Source organism: Podarcis bocagei (genome assembly GCF_964188305.1).
Source record: "Podarcis bocagei genome assembly, chromosome: 14".
NCBI lineage: Eukaryota > Metazoa > Chordata > Lepidosauria > Squamata > Lacertidae > Podarcis > Podarcis bocagei.
Window position 1 is genome coordinate 31168583 of NC_138139.1, and position 23829 is coordinate 31192411.

The 23829-nt window shown below is 47.7% G+C and overlaps 1 protein-coding gene across 2 annotated transcripts in view; it reads right to left on the reverse strand.

The window, feature by feature from the left end:
- TNRC6A (trinucleotide repeat containing adaptor 6A) overlaps positions 1-23829 on the reverse strand; it is a 40484-nt gene that overhangs the window by 3062 nt on the left and 13593 nt on the right. The window contains exons 5-23 of one of the 2 annotated variants that reach the window (XM_081170805.1): positions 20386-20745; positions 16699-19332; positions 15589-15753; positions 15083-15264; positions 14848-14928; positions 14560-14611; positions 13715-13857; positions 12498-12647; positions 10258-10389; positions 9753-9881; positions 9579-9665; positions 5837-6065; positions 4572-4703; positions 3124-3282; positions 2405-2545; positions 1503-1616; positions 1062-1280; positions 398-468; positions 129-268 (exon numbers count right to left, since the gene is read on the reverse strand). In XM_081170805.1, the coding sequence (XP_081026931.1) occupies positions 129-268; positions 398-468; positions 1062-1280; positions 1503-1616; positions 2405-2545; positions 3124-3282; positions 4572-4703; positions 5837-6065; positions 9579-9665; positions 9753-9881; positions 10258-10389; positions 12498-12647; positions 13715-13857; positions 14560-14611; positions 14848-14928; positions 15083-15264; positions 15589-15753; positions 16699-19332; positions 20386-20745 (5320 nt within the window). The remainder of the gene's footprint in view (positions 1-128; positions 269-397; positions 469-1061; positions 1281-1502; positions 1617-2404; positions 2546-3123; positions 3283-4571; positions 4704-5836; positions 6066-9578; positions 9666-9752; positions 9882-10257; positions 10390-12497; positions 12648-13714; positions 13858-14559; positions 14612-14847; positions 14929-15082; positions 15265-15588; positions 15754-16698; positions 19333-20385; positions 20746-23829) is intronic. The other variant, XM_081170806.1, reaches the window with a different exon arrangement.

The window sequence follows — 23829 nt, forward strand, 5'->3', positions numbered from 1 at the left end:
AGACGCTGCTGCTCTCGGCTTCCCCTGAGGCCCCATTCCTTGCCTTCTGCACACCGCCCCCCCCACCCCAATGAAGCAGGACAGAAAAGCACCTCCCCTCTTCCTCCCAGGCTCCCGGCCGTACTTACATGTGGAGAGATTTTTGTGCCTTCACCACCTCTTCTTTTGAACTGTAGCGGACCAATGCATTGCCGTGGGGCAGGTTCAGGTGGAATGTGATCAGCGGCCCGTGCTGCATGCACAGTGTCCGCAGGGTGGAGCCATCAATCTGGATAGGGCGGGGGGGGGGGAGGAGAGAGGCACACACAATCACTCACTGTCCCTACCTGCCTGAGCCCTCAGGGCAAGGGGAACAGGGCCCAAACCTCCCTGTAGGCCAAGCTGTGCCCTCACTCACCTGAGGTGTGAGGTTCTTCAGGACAAGACAGTTGGTTATTCTCCCTGAGCTGCTCTCACCCCAGCTTGAACCTGCCGGAAGCAAGAGAAAAATGGCACTGCCTTCGTGGAAAACGGTGCCTGCAGGCCCCACATGGGAAAGCCAGGTTTTTTAAAAAGGTCCTCTGCCCCACCCAGTGAAGGGCCAGATTTCACCCCATAGCGAATGAGGCCGAAGGCTTCTAGTTCGTGTGTGTGAATCAAACCAGCCACTCTAAAGCAACAGTGACTTTGCAACAGAAGGATAACTGTGGTACAGGGCTTGTTGGTCATGCCCTCAGGCTGCCATGTTCCCAGCCACCAGTCAGTTCAGAAGGCTGGCACTGGAGATGCTGGAAGTAGAGAGATTTGAGAGGACAGAGTGCGGGGAGGGTCTGAACTTCAGGCCCTGTTTCAGCTCCTGATTGATGGCCCATGATCCTAATTTCCAGGGCCTCCCTCGCCACCATCTTGGGTTGCCCTTCTGGCAGGCAATGCTACCAGCTGTGACAAGGCAGCTCTCCCACAGCCTCTAGAACTGAAAGCAAGGAAAGGTGTTCTTTCTCCTTCTGCAGACCCCACCCTCCACTCTTTCTCACTCCTTCAGGCAAAAAGCCAGCCTGGCCAAAGGCAATCCAGACACTCACCAGGGGTATATCTGGCATCGGAATTGCTCCAGCTGCCCCCGAGCCGCGCAGAGTTCTCCCATGAGGACAGAGGCAGCTTCTGCCCGGTCAGTCCTGGCGGTGGGCGCGAGGGAGCGGTGATGCTCTTGGGTGGCAAAGGAACCTTCCACAGCTCATGAGCCAGAGAGGTGTTGTTAATGGAAGCAGGAGACCACGTCGATTTGGAGTCACTGTTTCTGGCTGGGAGGAAAGGAAACCAGAGGCATGTGAAAAAAAATAAAAATGAAAAAGGAGAGCTGTTCCTGGTGCCCCTCCCCAATCTTCCCCGTGGGCTGATCCAGGCAGCACAGGACTCTGGGCAGATAAGGGCTGGGTGGAGAAGCAGGAGTTCATGGCAGCATCCGAGAAGAGGCAGCAGACATAGCCTGTGCACTGGGGTGTGTGTGACGCACCCAACCTCACCTGAAGAAGAAGTGCTTTGTGCTGTACTGCTGAGGGAAACATTGTAGTTGGAGGCACGAATGGATGACCAGGCACTAGTTGAAGGCAGCGTGGTGTTCAGAGATGAGGATGACCCTACCAGGAAAAAGTCAACAGCTCATCACTCCCCTGGAGGTCACCAGCAGCAAGGGAGAGACAGGCACCTTTGTTTCTTCACATGCACCGCAGCATTGAAATGCAGGTTCCAGGGCTGAACCCTGCTGCAAACTGGAACGCAGAGCCCAGCGAGGTGGGTGCAGCTCTGGTCACCCAGGCACAGCTCAGTTCTCTGCTGCCCACAGGAACCCTTTCTTCCCCCCAGCACTGCTCAGACCAACAGACCTCAACTCAGGGATCAAGCCATGGCTGGCTACAAGTTACTCAAGGCAGGGGGGAGGGAGACCCCTAAGGCGATGGTGTTCCGGCCCTCTTCTCCCACTCTTGCCAAGATGCACACTGGCTAGTGAGTTCCACCATGGCTGCAGTTCTGCAGAAGCAGCATGCAAGGCTTGCTTTGCCCAACTGCAGCAGAATGGAGGACGTGCAAAATCCAAGTGGACCCGATTGCCTCACACCTGGGCTTTCCAGAATGTCTCCTAGGTGGAGAGCATCTTTGAGATGGGCTGGGGGGACCCTTCTTGCTCAGGTCAGGTCAAGCGAGACCTAGCCAGCTCCTTGTGCAGGGTATGGAGAAGGACTCAGCAAGAGTCTCAAGAGCTGCAGGATTTCCTTCCTCTAGAGACTTGCCAAAGACCAAGCCACTTAAAGCAGGCATGTTAACAAAAAGCTCAGAAAAATAGAAACTGGCACAACCTTTGGACCACTGAAGGGGCTCTTTTTGTGCAGAATTCTCAAGTGACCAGCCTCTGCTCCCAGATACATACCGCTGTTCCTGTCCCTGAGGTGGTCGGCCTCCCGCACAGTGTTAATCGACAGATTGTTTGTGACGCTGCCGGGAGTGATGTACGGGTCAGTTTCAGGGTCGATGTTTGGATAACCTTTCCACGGCTCACCAGGACGAAATTCTAGCATTTTGAAAAAAGTATCAGGAGGCTGAGCTTATTCCATGGGAGAACTATTGGGCCCAATTCAGCCTCCAAGTGAATGCTGAGCAGATGATCACCATACATGGTGCTGGTGGGGCTGAGGCTGTTATTTCAGACTGCAGGGGAAGGGCAGGGATGGGGGACCCATTTCAACTCACAACGGGACTGATCCTTCTTCGATAATTCTCAGAAAAAGATTGGGCTTTCCCCTGAGTTCTTTCAAAGTTTGGAGAGAAATGCGTCCTCTTAGGAGCTCCTTTGTAGTCCTCCTTCCCAGCTGCAAGATCACATGCATGTCCTCTCCCCCCCCCCCAAACTTAACTTGTGGAACTTCCTAGCACAAAACTAATACTTCCAGCTGCCTCTTGGGTCCACAATTTATTGTCACGGCCAGAGAAGGCACGTAGGTGAACTCCTCTACCGTTCCCTAAAGATTTCTCAAGTCCCCCTTCAACCAGTTGCTTCCACCATCTTCCTCTGCCCAAGAAGGGAAGAACTTGGCTTCCTGTGCCCCAGGCCCCAAATCTTGGGGGAACAGACTGGTGCAAGTCACCCACCTGGTGGCCAATTGACACTGCTAGAACCGTTAGGCGATTTGGCACGTGGCCAGCCGTCCCCAATCGATCCAGGAGGGCTGGCTGGTGAGTTACTGCTGTTCATGAAGTCGTAGGGAACAAAGGGAGTTTCCTCCAACCTAAAGCCACTTGAAATAGCACCTGGAAGAGAGGAGACTGCTGATCAGTTTGGCCACTGAGCTGCCAACAGCAACCACAAGATTAACCCCTTCCTTTACACCCACAGATCAGAACATCATTCTGAGTTAAGTCAGAAGTAGTCCTCCAGTCCCTGCCAAGGTGTAGCAGGTCATAACCCCACTTGCACCCAGGCGTCATCCTGGTCCAGGGTAAGGTCTTCATTCTCCTCTAAATTAGCTATGGCTGGCAGCCAAGGTGAATGAGATGTGCCTGCATGGGCAGAAACTGGCAGGCAACTGCTGCAAATTCCCAAGACCATCGGCTTTCTTTGGCAACCAAAACAATACACCTCAGTGTGAATGTGGGATTATGCTTCAAACCATGAAAGGGCCTCTCTGAAAAAATAACCATGCAAGGAGCTGCCCAGAGTGGCTGGGGAAACACAAACAAACAAACAAACAAACAAACAAACAAAATATATACCCCCCCTTCTGGCTGGGTTTCCCCAGCCACTTGAGGCGGCTTCCAACAGGATATTAAAAACACAGTAAAAAAATCAAACATTAAAAACTTCCCTAAACAGGACTGCCTTCAGATGTCTTCTAAAAGTCAGATAGTTGTTTATTTCCTTGACATCTGATGGGAGGACATTCCACAGGGCAGACGCCACTACTGAGAAGGCCCTCTGCCTGGTTCCTTGTAACCTCACTTCTCACAGTGAGGGAACTGCCAGAAGGCCCTCAGGAGACAGAGATTCTAGGGAGGCAGCTTTGACATCCTACATGACATTTTGCCCCCGTGTGGCCCCAGGTCCATTTCCCCTGCCTACTCACAGCCCATTCCTCTCTCCTCTTGCCACTCTTGTCACATTTTGCTTAAACCTCAAAGGATTTTTGAAGGGGAAAAAAGCTTTGAGCGCTACATCAACTCTTAATTTCAGAAAAAAGCATCCAAAATATGCAACCTTTCAGGTATTGTACAGATTTGCATCCTTTAGTCCAGGCTTCCACAAACTTGGCCCTCCAGATGTTTTGAGACTACAATTCCCATCATCCCTGACCACTGGTCCTGCTAGCTAGGAATCATGGGAGTTGTAGGCCAAAAAACATCTGGAGGGCCGAGGTTGAGGATGCCTGCTTTAGTCAGAATAAAAGGTGTATGGTACGAAAGCTTTATTGCCACCTTTCACAATGAACATCCACAAATTACACCCCTTCTCTCTGCAGCACCCATCTTCAGGAGGTCCTCTTTGCACCTGGAAGACAGTGTTTGGGGTCCTCTTTGCTCCCCCTCCCTTGCATTCCACTCACCGTTTTTGCTGGCATTTTGATCCAACGATGTGTTAGCAGAAATACTGTCCACAGTCATCCATTTTCTCAGCCGGGACTGTGGCTCCTTAATACTGCCCAAGTCCATATTTACATTCAAGTTTGAGTTCAATCCTGCATCAAAGAACTTGGGTTACACTCCCAGGACTCCAGTTCAGCTAAGCATAACAGTCTGAATAAAACAGGCCTCTGCTACCTTCACTGTCAAGAGGCAGAATTTATTATCATCACAGACCACTTCCGGGTCACTTAGGAAAATCATAAAACACAACAGTAATACACTGAATTGCAACTGGGTATGTCAGAGACAATTCAGCTATAGCGGCAGTTAAAAAAATATATTAAATCTTGATCACTAAAATATAACCTAAAATTATTATTTAAAACAATCATTTTGGTAGTACAGCTTGTTCCCTAAGTTTTATGGCAGTGTCAAGAGGCAGGATTCACTATGAATACCAGCTGCTCAGAACCACAAGCGAGGAGAGTGCTGCTGCTGTACTCAGGTCCCAAAAGAGGCATTGTGATTTTTTGAGCTGGGAGACTGTCCCTCAGCAAAACAGAAGCAGCAGCTCTTACACAGCAAGATGGGACACTTTTCAGAAGGCTCTAGTAATTAAGCCTCAAACTGAAGAATGGAATTCAAACTGAATCTTGGGAGGAAACAATTTTTTTTATTCAATTCATAACATTTATCAATAAGAAGGAATTAACAATAAATTTTAGTCTTTCAAACAAATTAAAATAACCATAGGCTAAATACGGATTAAAGCTCACATCAATGTTCTAAACCTTGGGGTAGGCTTGTCTAAATAAAAATGTTTCTAGCAGGCGCTGGCCTGACGTCAAGAGGCAGGGAGTTCCACAGTGTGGGTGCTGCCACACTAAAATATTGAATTCTGCCGATCAAAGCAGCTGATTGAATGGAATTGAACAGAAAACCTGTTAAATTATACATTCACTTGCAACTGGGAATCCTGTTTCCTTTGAGGATCCTAAAGGGGTACCTCCACTGAGGATTTCCATTGAGGATTATGTCTTTAATCTGGTGAAGTCAGGCACCAAAAGAAAGCTAGGTAACCGACTAGCAGGATTGTTATTGCTGGCTGCAGAATCAGAGACAAGGGGCTTAGCCAGGCAGCCACTGGCTCTCTTTTGAGAGAGGCTAAGACCAAGCACTGACCCAGCTCACAGCCTTGGTCACCTGATGCAGATTAGCCATAAGACGAGGTGGAGAGGACACTCACCTATGGGAAAGTTGCTGAATGCATTGATTTGTGACGGCCCTTTCTGCAGCTCTGGGTTGGTGTGGGGCACAACGTTCTCCACGAAAGACTTCATGGCAGAATGATGGAGCTGCTGTTGGGATGGGAGCAGCTGCTGTTGTTGTTGCTGCTGCTGCTGCTTCATGAGTAGGTTTGGATCCAGCTGACAAGACTGTTGCATCATCTGTTGCTGCATATTGAGAGCGCGACTCTTCAAGCAGAGAGAGGGGGAGAAAATGGATTTGAGACAGATGTCCTGTCTGAGGCCTGCACAACTAGGAAGTGGCTCCACTGTAGCTGTGAAACAGAAGCCACGGCATATATAGCAGGCAGCTATAGAATCATGGAATTTTAGAGCTTGAAGGGACCTCAGGACCATCTAGTCCAACCCCCTGCAATGTATGAATATGTAAGGATCGAACCTGCAACCTTGGTGTTATCTGCCACTGAGCTGCTCAGTGTGTGCAGAAGGTCCCAGGTTCAATGCCCAGGTAGATCCCCCCGTTTGAAATCCTGGAGAGCCATTACTGCCAGTCAGTGTTGTACACAGTATTGAGCTGGATGGCCTGACTCTGTCTAAAGCGGCATCCTAAACTTCTAATTCAGTCTAGTGGGTCATATGTTCTACAGACTTTCTGCCCTTACAACCTGTGCACAAAGGTGGAATTGGCTTAGCATCCAGCAAAAAAGGCCGTAATAATCATTCTTATAATAGTCAAACAGAGCAGCAGAGATAATTCAGAAAACACACACAACCAACATGACTTGAATCTGCAATATGGATGCAATATTAAATAATGTTGTCGATGTGTTGCTGGCAATGGATGTGAAAATAATTTTGTTATTTGCAAATAAAACCTATCTTCTTTTCAACCTGCAAAATGATCACTGTTAACGTACAATATTTAAACAAAGCGAGTCCTTGATCTGGGCTGCAAAACATAGGTGGTGAACTTGCACTTGTACTTTGAAATAAAGTGGTCCGATTAGAACAACCTTTAGAATAACTTTATCCAGCAGAGAGAGAGAGAGAAAAAAAAGAGACGCTCCTTTGACCATGCATGAAGGCAGCAGGAAGGAAAATAGGATAATCTCTTCCGGGTTAGCGCCATCGGCAATGGCGGAGTTCCTCTGACTGAGAGGAACCTGCTCCGTGAAAATCGGGTCTTGCCGCCGCGGCGAAGGCAGAGACCCTTTAAAAATCCCAGGCGGAGGAAGCCTGGGAACGTGGGATTCGGCTGACACCAGGAGCGCCTCCCCTACTCGCAGGGAAACCCTTTTCGCAGCTCCGAAGCGACGTGGGGTGAGTGGCGCGGTGTTTTGAATCAACCGCTACTTTGACGGAGTGAAGCCGCACAGCCGTTGCCGGAGAGCACTGACTTTTTCCTGTGGACAATTGGACTCTAAACAAGTACCCGTGAGTAGAACAGAAAATTGGATTAAGAAACATGTTAATTTGGCACTGAAGTGGGAAGGTTCTAAACAGGAAGTCCGCCTCCCCTTTTTGTAAATAGATTGAAGCAAAAACTTTGCAACCTAAAGTCTGGAAAGTCGTATATAAAGGTCTAAATTTCCTTCAGTTATTACCATCAAAACCCCTCTTGGAAGCAGGAGAAAAGGGGGGGATTTTTGATTGTTCAAGCCTGCAGGAGTGAGAGTAAAGAAAGATAAATTTCCACCGTCTCAAACCTGGGAACGGGGTGTCAGAGACAGAAATTTATGGGGAAGTTCATTGACTGTGAATGGAACGTCTTTTGACAGATGGTTAAAAAAGAGAAACAAATTGATTCCAATGTTGCCTTTTGCATTCAAAAGAAACAAAATATTTGAAAAATGAAAGTAATTTTCTTTTGTTGGTCCTGCTTTCAAAAGATGGATACAAATAGAAATTGTCTCCTTTAGAGGGAGCTTGTTAAATTGTTGCTGGAGTCGATCTGGGGATTTCACAGCTGTGGAGATTAGGATCGTGAGACCAGACTCTGACCTTGAATAAAAATGTGTTTAGAAGAAGTTTTGGTGCTTGCTTTTTGCAAGACAAGCGCTTTGCTGGAGCAGATGCATGAGAAGATGGATTTGATGACTGTTGCAGTCAAAAACTTTGGACAAACGGTGAATACCCATATAGAAACCATTCAGGAACCAACCCAGGAACCTGTTTTGACAGGGCAAGTGCAGAAGATAATGGAGGAGGTTGCTGTTGAATCTCAAGTAACACAAATGGAGAGACTCGAGGCCTTGCAGGAGCATAAGCCGCTGTTCTTGAAGTTTGAATCTGGAGTGGACCAGGGGGGGTCTGGAGTCGTGAGGGCTCTTAATTTTGGAGGGACTTTGAAACATGCTCTTAAATACTTTCTGGATTACAGTGTTGACTGTGGGGAATGGGACTGTGGGGAATGGGCTGATTTGCTGAGGGAGATGGAGATATTTTTGGATTGGAGTCCCCCCGAGGCCTACCCCCCAATGAGAAAGGAAAGAAATTAAGAAAAAGATCAACAAAAGACGAAGTATAAACAAGAAGAAGATCTGCAGAAGGGACATGGAAAAGACTTAAGAGCCTCGGACATAAGATCACCAGGTTGATGGACTAGATGGAATGGACAAGAAGGACTGACAAAACCCGAGACCAGGAAGAAGAGACGTTGGATGAAGATTGGAAGAAAGTTTTTTAAAAATGTATTTTGAGAATTAGTGTAAAATTAACGAGTATTAGGAAAAATGTTGGAATGAAACTATTTGGCTTTAGTAGAAATGATATAAGGAGTCATGTACAAATAAGTATTAAGTTTTAAGTTTTAAAGTTTTTTTATGGTAAGATAAGGTTAAAATAAATTAAGGTAAATTGAATGACAGAATATAGTGAAAGATGGAAAGGATTTGCTGAGTTAATTAATAGGTTAGACCGTTAAGATAAATTATATAACAAAAACTGAGAAAGATGGAAAGAATTTGCTGAAGCAATTAATTAAATTAGAATACAAAAAGGGAGGTGTGAGGAGGTCGATGAAACAAGTAAATGAAAGATAAAGATATGGAACATTGGATGTGTGTTTTAATGTTATTGGTTTTTTTTGCTGTATTGTTGTATTGTTTTTTATGCTTTTTCTTTTATGTATTGTAATGTATGTCTTGTCAAATTTTTTGTTGTTTTCTTTTCTTCTTTTTTCTGTAATTCTTAAACTTTTAATAAATATCATTTTTTTAAAAAAAGGAAAATAAGATCATCATAGAATCGTGGAGTTGGAAGGGATGATGATGTTGATGATGATGATGATGATAATAATAATAATAATAATAATAATAATAATAATAATAATTTCATTATTTATACCCTGCCCATCTGGCTGGGTTTCCCCAGCCACTCTGGGGTCGTCCTGCAGTGCAGGAATATTTTGCCCAATGTGCGGCTTGAATCCACAACCCTGAGATTAAGATTAAGAAGTGAGCTAGTTCTTCCACAACAGATGATTCACCTATTTTGCCAAGGTGCATTGCTAAGTGCACCCTGGCTTTTGCAAAGGGCTGTCCACCGTTCCCGTGAAATATTCCAGTTCTCAGGCAAACAGCCCTCAACCGGCATCAAGAGATTTGTGAAGAAGGGGATAATGTATGGGTCAGCGGAGAAAGACCCAATTCAACCTGATCTTTCCCGATCAATTCAGGTCAAGAGAAGGCAGAACCAATATTAAAAATGAAAGAGAAAACAAAAAGTTTCCCCAAACCCTACCTGCTGCTGCTGCTCCTGGCGGCCGCCACCCCCAGCAGAGGACATGTTTCTCTGGCTCGGCACTTTCCTCTGCTGGGCCAGCAATCGCTGCAAAAAGTCAGGAAGAAGTCAGGGCAGAGTCAGGGAGGATGAGCACTTTCTAAGCAAAGTTGGGGGAGGAAGTGTATCACTTACTTGTAACTGGGAGATCTGGGAAAGCTGGTTGAGCTGGGAGAGTTGGTTCAACATGGCTACCTGTTGCGGGCCGAAGAGTGGATTCAGGCCCCCGTTGTTTGGTGCATACTTCAGCAAGGATACTGGAACCTACAAAGCAGAGAAAAGCTTGACAATGACATGAAGGTTGGAAGTTGGCCAGGAAATAGGGAGGGAGACAAGCAACCAACACCTTCTCAGCACAAGCAGAAAGACCTGCCCCAGCAGATCCTGACAGCCTTGCTTGGCTTGGAGGCCCTTTACTTAGCTGTTTAAAAACTTGGGGTGGGGGGGAAGAGTCTTGTAATGGGATGTGGAAGGGAGAAGAGGAGAGGTGGAGAATGTGACTTGTGTTTGCTTGTACCAGGGCAGGTGCTATTGGGACCAAGCCTGGCAGCCATCATTTTTGAAGAGAGGAATGTCTTTACAAAACTAGCACACCCATCCACCCAACATCAGGCCAGGCCTTCTCTTTCACAAGCCTCACCTGAGGGGAGAGCAATGGAGGAGGCACTTGAGCACGTGGATTAGGCTGAGATGAGTTAAGAGGCTGTGCTGGAGACGGCTGCATACTCCGGGGCTGTGCTGCTAGATTTCCAAACATACTGGGGTTGCCATTCTGCAGAGAGAATGTAAAAAGAGGGCTGAGCAGCTGTTCCCACCCTCTCCAAAGACAGGAGCAGGAGTACATAATCATAATCATACATAATCATAAAGTGGCAGCTTAGGTCAGGAGTGACAGAAATTATGGTCTGCCGGCTACTGAAGCTGCTTCTTGCATTGCCCTTAAGCGCTGCATTCAGCACATGTAGGGAAAGGGACAACCTTCAGCCTAGTGCCGTTTTGGTAGGAAGGTGGCATTTCTAAGAAGGTGAGCTTGGAGCTGAGATGTACATTGAAGCAAACAAGCATCACCCTGAAACCAGAGAGTAAGACCAAGTTTCCATCTCCCTCTGAATTCTACAGAGTGAGCTACTTTGTGGGCTTCCTCCCACTGGGGCACATCTGGTTGGCCACTGTGAGGCTCCACCTGCTGCAGAGCTCTTTTGACATTCTTATATCCTTGACTCTTAGTAGACCCTGAAACTCTTTGGCCTGGAAGCAAAAAAGAATGCCTGCATCCCAGCACTCCTGCAAGGAGCTGAGGGAAGTATGCCTAGTGCAGTGCTTTTTTTTCTAAAAAAGATGTTTAGGGGTACTCTCATTTTCCTACTCATATTGAAATACTGCCCCTCAATGAGGCCAATCTTAGATTCACAAAATGCTTAAGGGTATGTGTACTGCTGCGTCCCCAGAAAAAAAAGCACTGCCTAGGTGTGTGGGCACATACGCACTGTCCTCACGATGGAAGTGGGATGTAGGTTCAAGTGAAGGGATTGGGATTTGCCATAGCCAGCTAGTGATCTTTCAAAGCTCAGGGGAAATATGAATCAGGCTTTTCCATGTATTAAGACCAGTGTTTCCCAAACTTGGGTCTCCAGTTGCTGTTTTTTTGGACTACAAATCCCATCATTCCTAGCTGGCAAGACCAGTGGTCAGAGATGATGGGAATTGTAGTTTGAAAACAGCTGGAGACCCGAGTTTAGGAAACACTGTCTTAAACCTATAGTTCAAGCTACAGCACCACAATGGAGCTCCAGTCAGTATGATATGTTTATCTGCCACCGAAGGAGACACTGGGAACCCACTAAGTCCTTCACCAGTAACAGGATCCTTGGTTAATGAGGGGGATGCCCTGAGGGAAGAAGGGAGCCCCCAAGACATACTGCAGTGGCACAACTGCTTCTCTTCTCGCCCCAACCACCCTTTCTGGACTAAAGTGAACATGCCAACAACAAGCAGAACACAAAGGCTAAGCCTGTGCTTGCAAAAATAGGCACACACTGCCCTCAGATGGGGCTGTAAACACAAGCCCTGTCCACCTAAGGGTCTGGTTCCTGCACTGTAGGGAGTTGGACTAGATGACCCTTGGGGTACCTATGAATCTATGATTCTGTGCTGCCTTCAGTTCTCCATATGCTATTGCAAATACGCGGACAGCGGTTGGAGGGTTGAGAAGTTAAAAAGAAACTACGAATGAGAAGCAGGGGAGAGTAACAGGCACATATAAAGAGGAGACGGTGTAATGAGGCAAATGAAAAGGAAGAAAGGTGCTCTCCGACCGTGGCTGTTTTTACAATGCCGTGCAGATGACTGAACCCTGGGGGAGGGAAGCCAGCAAGCACAACAGCAGCCCCCCCCCACCTTGTATGGCACCAAGGATGAATCTGGGAAACCTGATCTAGAGGATGACAGAAGATTCTCCTGCCTGAAAGATATTTCATCTGGAGAGGCTACGAGAAATACGTATCTAGAGCAGTGTTTCCCAAAGTGTGGTAAGCGAAAGGGTTTCTAATGGTACACAAAAGAATTTGCTCTAGTCGAGATGAAATATTATTATGAAAAATACCCACAAATTAACTTTGCCCCAGAAGGGGTTTGCCGGTAAGACTAAACTTGCAAAAAGGGGCACATGATTATTCTAGGTTTGGGAAACACTATCTAGAGGGTTGCAGGTTTTTTAAAACCATGTGTGCACTAAGTGGAAGAGGACCAAAAGGTTTAAGCTGCCATTCATCTTCTCTAAATGTCTGTAAATGAAGGGGGATGAGACAGCATGCTAAAATCTGAGGAAGTACCCAATGGCTTTGTTGAAACATCATGTAAAGAGGATGCTCACAGCCTTACCTGTCTAACAGAATTCAAGTTTTGCATACCCAGCCCTGTTAGGGAGCCAAGGGCCTGGTTAGGTAGTGCACTGTTTGAAGGGGGAAACTTCACGTTCTGATTGGACATAAACTGCATGTTCTGGGAATCGTCTGCTACAACAAGGCCATCCTGGTTGGGCAAACAAGTTGGAGGAGCAAGGGTTGGACAGCAAGCCAAGCAGCAGGACGGATAGACGGACAGGAAGAGGCAGACAAGTCCAGCATCAACGGGGTGGGGAGAAAAAGTCAGAAAACAGGAGAGAGGCGGTTAGTGCCACTGCAGTCCAGAGCCAGATGATTCTCTAAGCATATGGCAGATACTCTTTTATTTTATATACTGTTTGATTTGTAAGAAAACCTCTAAGCAGTTTACCAAAAATAAAAAACTTTAAAATTATTGATAAAATAATAGTGGGTTGTATTCAGCGTTGCATGAAGTCAGGATCCCATTAGTGAAAGGATGGCTGCTAGTGCAATGGAAACCCCCCCCCCCAAAATCTATTTTAGGGCTTTCCCCATCCCTCCCAAGCCCATTTGGCAGACACAGAGCAGGGGGAGTCCTGTTGTGCTAGCAGCAATCCTGAGCCAAAAGGATGAGTTTGTGGAATATCTAATAATAATATTTATGAGTCACATTGTTGGAGGAAGGTGAACTCAAAGCAATTCACTAAACTAAACATTGAGCACAAGAGCAGTGAAAATGCTTTCCTGAGTTGCCCACCCTGATTGAGAAAAGAGGAGTGCAGACTCCTCTCTTAAGGGCCTATGACTCATAGCAAAAGCAACAGCAGATGCTCCTGGTGGAGGGTGCTGGGCTTTCATTTGATGCACTGAACTTAGTCCCCCACCCCTGCAAACTATTTTCAGTGAAAACACATCAGCGTCCCTCAGAATCTTCCCCTGCTCTGGGTTCTAGAGGCACCAGAGTCAGTCTTCCACTCACTCATCTGGAGATGGGCAGCCTAGAATTAAAATTAAGGGTTAAGCAGAAGCACACTACAGCTGCAATCCGAATCCTATTTATCTGGGAGGAAGCCCCACTGAATTAAGAAGGACTTACTTCGGAGTAACATGGAGGAGCACAATGCAACTCTTCAGTAACACAGCAATTTTTTTTTAATACAGGAGCAATCATTTTATTGCGTACAGCAGCAATTGTTTTTTTACTGTCCCTTGGGAGGAGACAGGCTCTCTCACCTTATCAAAGTAAGGATTTCGATCCACGGAAGACTCTTTGGAAATCTGAGGACGGGTGCCTGGGCCTTTTCCTATCACCCGGCTGTACTCTCCAGTATTCAGGCTGTGCTTGTCCATCTCCATCCGTTTGTCAGGCAAGATCCCTAAGGGGAGATGGGAAAGCATCTTCACACAGCTGCTCTGAACAGTGGATCTCGACAGAAAAGACTAACACTGCCTCTTGCTTAAACTCCATGGGCACAAAAGGTTCTCCTAAAGTAGGCATGTCCAAAGTCTGACCTGTCGGTCGATCATGCATGTTCACTTCATCAAATCTGGCCCTCTTTGAAAAAAGTTTGGGCGCCCCTGTCCTAAAGCAACCTTCCCCAACCTGACACCCTTCAGCTGTTTCGGACTGCAACTCCCATCAGCCCCAGCCAGGATGAAAATAGCAGTCCAAACCTTGCACAGGAAATTCCTGCGAAGACAACACAGCTGAAACGGAGTCTTTTTTTGACAACAATACGCTCAACTTCATTTGCTTTAGGCGCAAGTTATAACTGGGATTGCTGATTTTTTAACAAGGCCTGAGCCATTTGGACTAGAAATGAACACCATTTTTAAAAGACCACAAATAAATAGGAACCTAGGAACTTGTCTTTATACTGAGACAGATCACTGGCCCATCTAAATGGACTGGTAGAGGCTAGTCCTTCCCAGCCCTACCAGAAGATGCTGCCATTGGGGATTGAACCTGGAGCCTTCTGCATGCCAAGCCAGCGCTCTATCACTGAGATACTCTGCACCCCCCTTCTATCTTGAGTCACCTTTCATTCATCCCACCACAACCCCTCGCCTGCACTTACCTCCAGATACATCCATCTTATTGCTCTGCATCATTTCTTCTGGTGACTCTCTCTAAAGGAATAACCAAGAGGAGCTTAATTACAGTCAGCCTCTGCTTACTGGTATACTCCAGGCTACCCCTTCTGTTTTTCATGAGGGAGGGAAGGCAGGCAAGCAGGCAGAAGATTACAGAATGCATCTTAGCAAAACGTGAAAAAAGCAGGTAATATTAAGTGGGGCTGGAAAAAGAATGAATTGCCATGGGATGAGTCTTTGCCCTGCCACGCACACCCCACTTCAGGACTTACATGGAAGCCGAGATTCACAAACTGTTTCACAAATGGATTGATCCACGTTTCGTCTTGCTTGTTTCCATTTTTCATTGTTCCCTACAACCAAACACAAACAGCATGGAAACTTTATTATTAGATATATGGCTACTGATCAACACCTACATAGGACTTTAATGGGGCACAGGCTTCAGGTAGTTTAAGAGGTAGAGGGAGCTTCTCTCTGTCTTGCTCTGCAGCTAAACTCGGTTACCTTAGAAGGCATCTTTTTAGGGTATGGTGGCCAGTGTAGAGAGGCATTGGCATCTTGGGCAGAGTTGCTGTTCCACATCCCAATCTCAACGTCGTCCTCTTCCTCCCAGTTCGACTGATGGCTTCCTGGCAAAGGCATGTCGCCCCCACACCAGCCATCTGGAACTTGCATAGACTTAGGTCCTGATAATAATAAAAATAAAAAAATCACTCTTTACTCATCAGATACAACACGCCCCCCCCCCCGCCCTCATTATAGCCGCTATGCAGCACTATCACCTGGGGAGCTGTTATTCACATTTTACAAAGAACAAGAGTCAAGCTAACAGCAGCCAATGACGAAGGAAGGATCTGAACGCAGATCTCCCAAACCCAAGTCGTAGGGCCTCCCTTCTTAATTCAGCTCTCCAAACGAACCCTTGGTTCCCTGCACCCCCCCCGACCTCGACAGCTAGCAACTTCCCTAATGCAGTTCCCCACTTCCAGCCCACCTAGAAAAGCACGTACCAGGTTTATGAGTAGGCTGCTGCCCAGCAGATGTGTTCCCCCAGCTACTGGCACTCATAGCATCACCGACCGATTCTCCCCAGCTCGTACCAGCATCAACAGGCTTGCCCCAAGCTGATGTGCCATTGTCTACAGTAACAGGAGCAGGAAGAGGCTCTCCCCAACCTTTCAAAAGAGGTTCACGTTATTAGCTGGTCCCAAAGCCAGGCAACACATGGCTAGGCTAACTTTTGGACTGTTTAAAGAAAATTTACTGACGTTTTTAGTAATAATTTCAGTTCCATTGTGAGGAAAGCTGTTCTATAACCAAATGGAAAGCTCACATTATCCTACCACCAACGCAAACTGATCTTCAAAGAAGATTATCTAATAATAATAATAATATTTATACCCTGCCCATCTGACTGGGTTGCCCCATTTGCTGTGTTAATGATTAATGCCTGTTGATCAATAAGGAAGAAAAATGCTATGTGTGGCACTTGTTCATCCCCCCAAAATACTCACAGGAAAGGATATAAATTCTTATTTTGCTCCTTGAAATTAAAACAAAATATAAGTAGGAATTGACTAGAAGGCAGCTGAAGGGTGGTGGTGCTATCTTTGTATTGTTTGAAAGGCAAAACACCAAAATCAGTCAACCTTCTGCAAATCTCCCAGGACCTTTCAACAACCGTGAGTTTTCATTGATTTGACAAGGCTAAGATGTACCACTGAATGATTTTCTGGCTACTTCTCTACACAATTTTATAGACCATGGTTTGCACCCAACTTTACACCATAGCTTAAAAACAAACAATGGTTAAACACAAATGACCAGCATTCTTGTGCAATGCAGCTAATACAGTGCTTGCTCTGCTTCTGCCCTGCTCCTGTTGCTCCACTAGGAAATGAGCCGGAGCCTGACTTGTGATACCTGAACATGGGAAGATGGTTTGTTTCTCTCCAGACAAACCACACCTGGAAGCCCTGGTATATTCTTGACTTCCCACTAGCTTTTTGGAGCGAAACAAGCAACAATGCTTTTCAATAGACATTCCAGTAGCCTCCCCCCCCCCAAGTAGCGCCTGAGGGTTGCCTCAGTTGGGCAGATCACGGAAAATGGAGCCTTACCAGAACTGCTGCCACTGCCGCCACCAGTCTCCATGCTGCTCACGGCGCTTGAAGAAAGCCCTTGCTGCAGTCCCTGTGCCTGCTGGTCTGAACAGCCGCTGCCACTGTTCAGAGTGTTCTTGTTCCACATATTCACATTCTTGTAGTTGTACTTGCTCGGGTCGCCCCAAGCAGAAGTTCCATCGTCAATCTCCATTTTGCGGCGAATGGACTCGGGGGATGGCTCCTCCCACCCGGTGGGCTCCTCTTCCTTGGCTGCAGACGGCATTGGTCCTCCCAGCCATCCTGCGGCCGGCGGCTTGCTTGCCGCAGACGGTGCCCCCCAGCAGCCCACCTCTTGTTGCTTGCTCCAGTCTGGGGAAGGAGGGCGCTTGGAGGGTGCCTCTGCCCCCCAGCTCTGGGAGCGGCTTGGCTTAGGAGATTCTCCCCATCCCTGGCTTTGGCTTGGCTTGGCAGACTCTTCCCATCCCGTGCAGCTCGTTGGCTTGGTGTTGTTGCCGCCGCTGCCTCCCCCCCAGTGCGCAGCGCCAGACTTGCCCGGCTCTTTCCAGCCAGAGGTCGACTTGTCACTGTCACTGCTGCCGGAACTGGATTTCTTCACCTCGCCCCAATGATTGCTTCTCAGGTTCTCCCCCCAGCCGTCGACAGCTGGGGCCGCCCACCCGGGGCTTGCCTTCTGCCCATCTCCCCACCCCTGTTTGAGCTTGTCTGGGTCGCTCCACTGCGATGATGAGCACCTGTCCTCTTTGCCGCTCCCCCATGATTGATTGCCCTTGGCCTGTGCAGTGGAAGCAGAGCCCTCTTCCCACCCCCCCTGGGTGCCGGAGACTTTGGAGTCCCCCCACCTTGTAGCAGACTTTGGATCGCCCCAACCCTGGCTGGATGGAGCGTTGTTGCCATGCAGGCTGGACCTCTCTGTGAGGCCCCCTGAGCCGCAGGCTTGGGCCACGCAGCCCCCCCAGGCCTCCGTCCCATTGTCAGTCTTTTTCTCCCCTCTTGAAGAAACCTCTGTGTCCCAGGCAGTGTTTTGTTTGATCGGAGTCTGTCCCCAACCGGAATTGGAAAGGACCCGGGGGTCCAGATCTGTCCTGTTCACTATGCTCTGGAGCAACGCGTGCTGGTCAGCTTTCCTCCTTTCGCGGTTCGCCCCTTCCGCGGCGGATCTTTCCTCGGGGCTCTCGGTACTGCCGTCGCTATCCCCAATACTGCTTTTCGTCCACCCGCCATTCTGCTCAACATTCTGAATTGCTGCAAAACTCTGGATGTCGACTGCGGCACTCTCCTCCTCAGAAGATTTCCGCATGTTTGTAAACTTCTTACTGTTCCCGCTGCCGCCCTTGGAGGCGTGAGGGTTGCTTGGAAGTTTGTTCCACTCTCCGTCGGCTAAGGTGGTGCTTTGGGCAGGACCCCTCCGGCCGCTGCCTCCTCCTCCTCCTCCTCCAGAGCCCATTCCAATCCCACCCCCCCACACCACATTCTGGGTGCTGGCCCCCCCGCCTGTCGCCTCCCACGCCCCTGCTCCTTTCTCCCCATTGATTTCAAAGTTAGTGCTGCTGGTCCCGCTGAGCCCAGGCTGCATTAGGTTTGCATTCACAGTGTCGCTATTGGCTTGGCTGTTTGAGCAGGTGTCTCCGGAGTAAGCGGGGCTGTAGGTGCCCCACAGAGTACTGGGAGTTCCACCATTTTTTGCTTCACCATTGCTCAGGTGAGAAACGGAAGTGCTGCTTATTACTGGAGAGGAGGCCTGGGGCTGAGGCCGACTGCTCTTGGCACTCACGCACCAGGCCCCAGGCCCTGTATTACTACTTGCCGGTTCAGTCACCTGCATCGAACCAGCAGGGTTTGGTAAACTAGAGGTCATAAAGTTAGTAGTGTTATTATTATTTGGTCCATTCACTTCGGGGTTAAGGCTCTGAGGCTGCCCACTCCGCGAAGTCTTCCTTGTACCATTCGCTTGGGGATCACAGTTTTCCTGGAGGCTGGCCCAGGAGCCGCCAAGGCTGGACGAGTTCATACTCTGATTGTTCGCTATCTGACCTAAACCTGTGCTGCAGCTACCGCTTCCTCCGGGCCCTTTCAGGGCATGCCCATTGTTCTCCAAGACAGGCCAGGCACTGCGGTGGCCGTTGGAATTCAAAGTGCTGGGATTTAATCCTCCATTGGATGAGTTGAGCGCGCTCCAAGTGTTCATTCTATTGTTGCTACTTTCCGACATGCCGTTAGGAGCATCGGCGGGCATCGGCGAGCAGGAGCTCACGAGGGAGCCAAGGGACACGCCCCATGACCTGCCAACGCTCCCGTTGCCCACGTTATTGCTGTTGCTACTGTTGCCAAACTTGGCCTGAGGACAGTGGCCGCCGCCGCCGTTCCGCAGGCCATTCACTTCACTGCCCGGGCCCTTTGAAGCCATGGCGATGAGGTTCCTCTCTGACCCAGAACTCGAGGCAGAAGCAGAGTCAGTGTCCGTACATTCTGAAGCCAGCTCCACGTCACTGCCGGTGATTGAGGGCCATGCCTCCTTGTCTGAGCCGTCTACAATAACTTTATCCCAGTTTGTGCTGGAGTCACCACTGGAAGAGACTGTTCCCCACTGAGAGTTCTCATAATGGGATCCTAGTGTGCTGTGGTTCAGATCTAGGAGGAGGAGGAGGAGAAGAAGACATCATCATCATCATTGGAAATGGTACAGCAAAAAAGAACACTCAGTACAGTGAGCAAAGAAACAGAGGCAAGAAGACTATCCAGAATTCTGGAAAACAAGGACCACAAGATGTTGCAAAAGTACATGGCTTAGGTAATTGAAATATTCTTAGCAAAAGGGCAGGCACAGGTATGTCCATTTATTCCACATGTGAAATGAGCACTGATACCTAAAATGACTTGCCTCTCCCCTTTTCCCACTCATTAAGATCTACAGGAGGGGTGTCTCACTACATCCCACTGGTAGCTGAAGTGCAGCTAGTGGAATGGTGGGAGAGTGCCTTGGCTATAGAGCTCATCTTGGCCCCTCCCTCTTGTTAAGAACTCTGGCCAAGCTCTGGAGATCTCTTGCTTAGACTATTACAGACTTCTCTGGTCTGCTGTGGTCTCGCAATGGTCAACTCATCCCTGCTCAGGGCTCCAGATTCATTCACCTCTCTGGTCACTCTGATCATCTGACAAGTGCCTACAACGGCTTGCTGTCCATGCAGACTTCTTAGGACCGAGCCTCTTATCACTCTGAGAGTAAACTGCTGGCATATAGAAAGCATGTGCCCCCATTATGCTCCTCTTCAAAATGTTAAGTCACACAATGGGTGCACCAACCTTCCTACTACATTGAGAACAGTCCTATATTCTTAAGTGGAGAAACTCTCTAGCGCTCCTCTGGTCACAAGTGTATTATTCCTCCTGCCCGCTCCACTCCCCCCAAGTGTGGAAAGGCAGGTGACACAGCTGAGGGCAGAGAGACCATGTGTTGTGCCTTGGCAGGTTCTGCAGCTGCAGTCTTGGCATGAAGCACAGGAAAAGAACATCCGGTTTCTGCAGAGTTGTGACATTTATAAATGGAGGCGAAATGGGTCTTAAGGAGCATGGAAAAGAGCTAGGTTGGGCCTTCCTCCAAAGTGTGCAGCCCTCCTGCCAAATGAGCCAGAGAATTTACAGGCACTTGTCCCTTTCATTGGGAGGTCTTTGCCGCCTCCTCACCTGCTTGCTTTTTGCTGCTGCTCTGCCCTTCGCCACCGACTGCAGGTTGCTCGCTTGTTACTGGGCTCCCTTCGGACTGGCCGTTCAGCAGTTTAGATGCCGCCCCCAGGGTTGCAGCGATCCCCGGCAGTGGCTGCCCTCGCTTCAAGAGTTGCTTCTGCTCCTGGTGCCGGAACCGCGGAGGGACTTCGCGAGGTGGGTAGCGAGGCAAGGACGACGACTGCTGCTGCTGCTGCTGACTGCTGACCAAAGCCCTCTTGGCATTATTATTGCCACCAACACTGCTGGTTGCTGTGGTTGTGCCGGCAGTGGAGGTGGCAGGTAATAGCTGATTGACACTGGGCTTGGCAGGTTCCGGCACTGCACTTGCCCAAAGCAAGATGTTTGACGGGGGAGGGGGAGAGAAGAGGGAGGAAGAGCAGGTGTTAGTAAATTGTTTTAGGAGACCATTAAAAAACAACAACAAATATTCATTCAACAAAACACACAATTGTTTGTTCTCAAAAAGACTTCTAAAACATAGAACTTACACAAGGGGTTTAAAAAGGCCGTAGCTGTGCAGTCAAACCTCGATTCTCAAACGGCTCTGTTTTCGAACGTTTTGGCTCCTGCATGCCGAAAACCCGGAACGTTACTCAGAACTCAAACGTCTGGCGTGGCTTCCGCTTGAGTGCAAGAAGCTCTTGGAACCAATCGGAAGCCGTGCCTCAGAACCCAAACAATTCTGAAGTCGAATGCTCTTCCGGAACGGATTATGTTCGAGTTTCGAGGTTTGACTGTATGCTTTATATACATGACAGACTAGGTGGCTCCTGCTCTTGCTGGAAAACCCTCCCCTTCCCCAGTGGCAATGGAACCGCTGGGATGATGGGAATGATGAAGCACCCCAGTGGCAGAGGGGTCAGGAACAGAATAAACAGCTGGCTTGAGCATCTCTGGAAAAAAAGACAAGTTCGGCCTGGACAAATCTCATGGAGAAACAGGCACCAGGAGGAACTCAATGTTGGTAATCAGAAAGGAGAAAGAAAAAGCAATAAAGAAGGATGGAGGAAAGGCAGGCTTGAGGGGTGAGCTTCATGTTCAATTACCATTGTATGTCCACAAGTTACTAGAGATGAGTGATTTTAATTGCCTTGTTTGTCTCCAATGCAACCCAGGCTCACACACTTGAATGCTCAAAGATGGCTTCAGTTAACTTTCATAAGAAAACCATTCAATTTCTCACTTCCAATTCTCCCTGGAAAATTTCTTAGCACTAAACAGAAACTTTAAAGCAGTTGTGCAGCCCTTGATTTGCCTCAAAACTTAACAGTGGGGAAGATGAGCAAAGAACATGTTTTCAAGATGCATAAGCCTTGTCTTAATTTTTTAAAACCTGTTTTTTAATTTTTTTTAAAACTCTACAGTAGAGATTAGAAGAAGCACATCTAATGTGCTGCATAAACATCACTTAACTGCTGGAAGGGTATAGTTTTACAGGGCTAGTTAGTGAGTAGAACTCTTCTCTCAAGTCTTCACTTAGGCATGAAAACAAAACTACAGTTGCTTTAACATCTTCAGTGCAGACAGGAAACAGTTTCACTAGCTGAAGAACCACCCTGCAAGTGTTGGTTTCACTCCTTTTTCTGGCACAAAGCAGGCTGCATTTAGACCTCTCTGCTTTCACTGTCACTTACAAACATAGCAACGTACTTTCCTTTTGAGTGCCTCACTGAGCTGCCAGTCTGGGGGTGCTAAAGGGCACATGTGGATTTCATATCACCAAGATGAGACATGCAAAATGCAAAAGTTCCAATGGAGGCCCCTGGGGAGGATGGATAGCTACAGTTGACTCCCCTAAGGCCATGAGAAGGAACAGGAAATGAGTCAAGGTGGGGACTTTTGACAGGAAATACCTGCCCTTTTACAGATAAAACAGCAATGGCTCACCAAAGCACAGTTAAGAGTGTGCAAGATTTTCTGGGAGTTCTGATGTGAAAGGAAACCAACTTTAATTTTAATAAGAAAAGGGGCACTTTATACTACTTTATAGGAAAGAAAGTTTTAATTTAAGGAAGATGTTGAAAAGCTGGAATGTGCACACGGGAGGGCAACCAAGATTATCAAGGGTCTGGAAATCAAGCCTTATGGGGAAGGGTCGAAGGAACTGGGTATGTTTACTGAGAGGAGATACGATAGCCATCTTCATATATCTCAAGGGCTGTCACACAACTCGAACCAAAGGCTTCAAATGACAAGAAAGGAGATCCCAATTAAACATCAGGGTCCGGTTAAATGACCCCCCGTGGGCTGCTTGTGGCCCATGGGCCTTAGGTTGCCGACCCCTGAACTAGAAGATCCTTGGGGTCCCTTCCAACTCTACAATTCTGAGTCATCCATCACAATTGGAACAAACAAACGAAACAGGCCACCAGGCTCCAGTAGGGTAGATTTATTTGAACCTTAAGAAAGACTAATTTAAGTGATTGTCAGAGCAATCCTAACGATGGCAAAAGGCCGATTGAGGGTCTGCTGAAAGTAGAATGAGTGCCACAGATCTAGCTATGGGACAGTACAAGATCCCCCAAGAACATCAAGAGCCCACTAGATCAGGTCAAATGGGCCCATCTAGTCCAGCATCCTGTTCTCACAGTGGCCAACCAGATGCCTGTCGGAAACCTGCAAGCAGGATTTGAGAGCTAGAGCACTCTCCCCTCCCGTGGTTCCCAACAATCGGTACTCAAAAGCATTCCTGTGCCTGCCTGTGGATTGCAGTCTTCAATCAGGTTTCCAATTTCGAAATGTATACATACTTCCTGAACAAAATCCATACTGACTAGGCACTATAATATTTAAAGCACTGCAGTCTGTAATTAAGCAGGACCTTAATTACAAGCCAAGAAGCAAAATCCAGAATTTGTTGCAATACTGCCCATATTAGCATTGCACTGCAAAATTATAACCACTTGAAAACAATAGTCTTTTGTTTACCCATCTGTGCACATCTAAGTAGACTAAGCAAGATCACTTACTTGCAGGCTAAAGCTGAATCCTATGTACACTTATTAAAGTAATTCCACCAAAAAGACTGTGACTTATATGGGATCAGATTTTTCTTTTAAACCAGGCTATTATTGTTTTTCTAAATTAAAGAGGCACCTTTCATTCTTAAAAAGTTAATTAATTTTTATCCACCCTGGGCACGTGTGTACTACAAGCTGGTCTGACACCCTTAAGCGAAGCAAATTAGCCTATTATTCAAAATGCACCATTCTTAAGTATACTAAGTTTAGAGTGCACTGAAGCTTTTGTTTCCTAATCGAGCTAAGATGCCTAGCATTTTGGAAGATACTACTCAGAGCACCCTTATAATGCCAAAAGGACTCTTAGCCAGTTTCACTCATGAGAAAAGTAAAATTAAATTGAAAGAAAGGAAGCCTTTTTGAAGTCTTATAACTGCCCCCA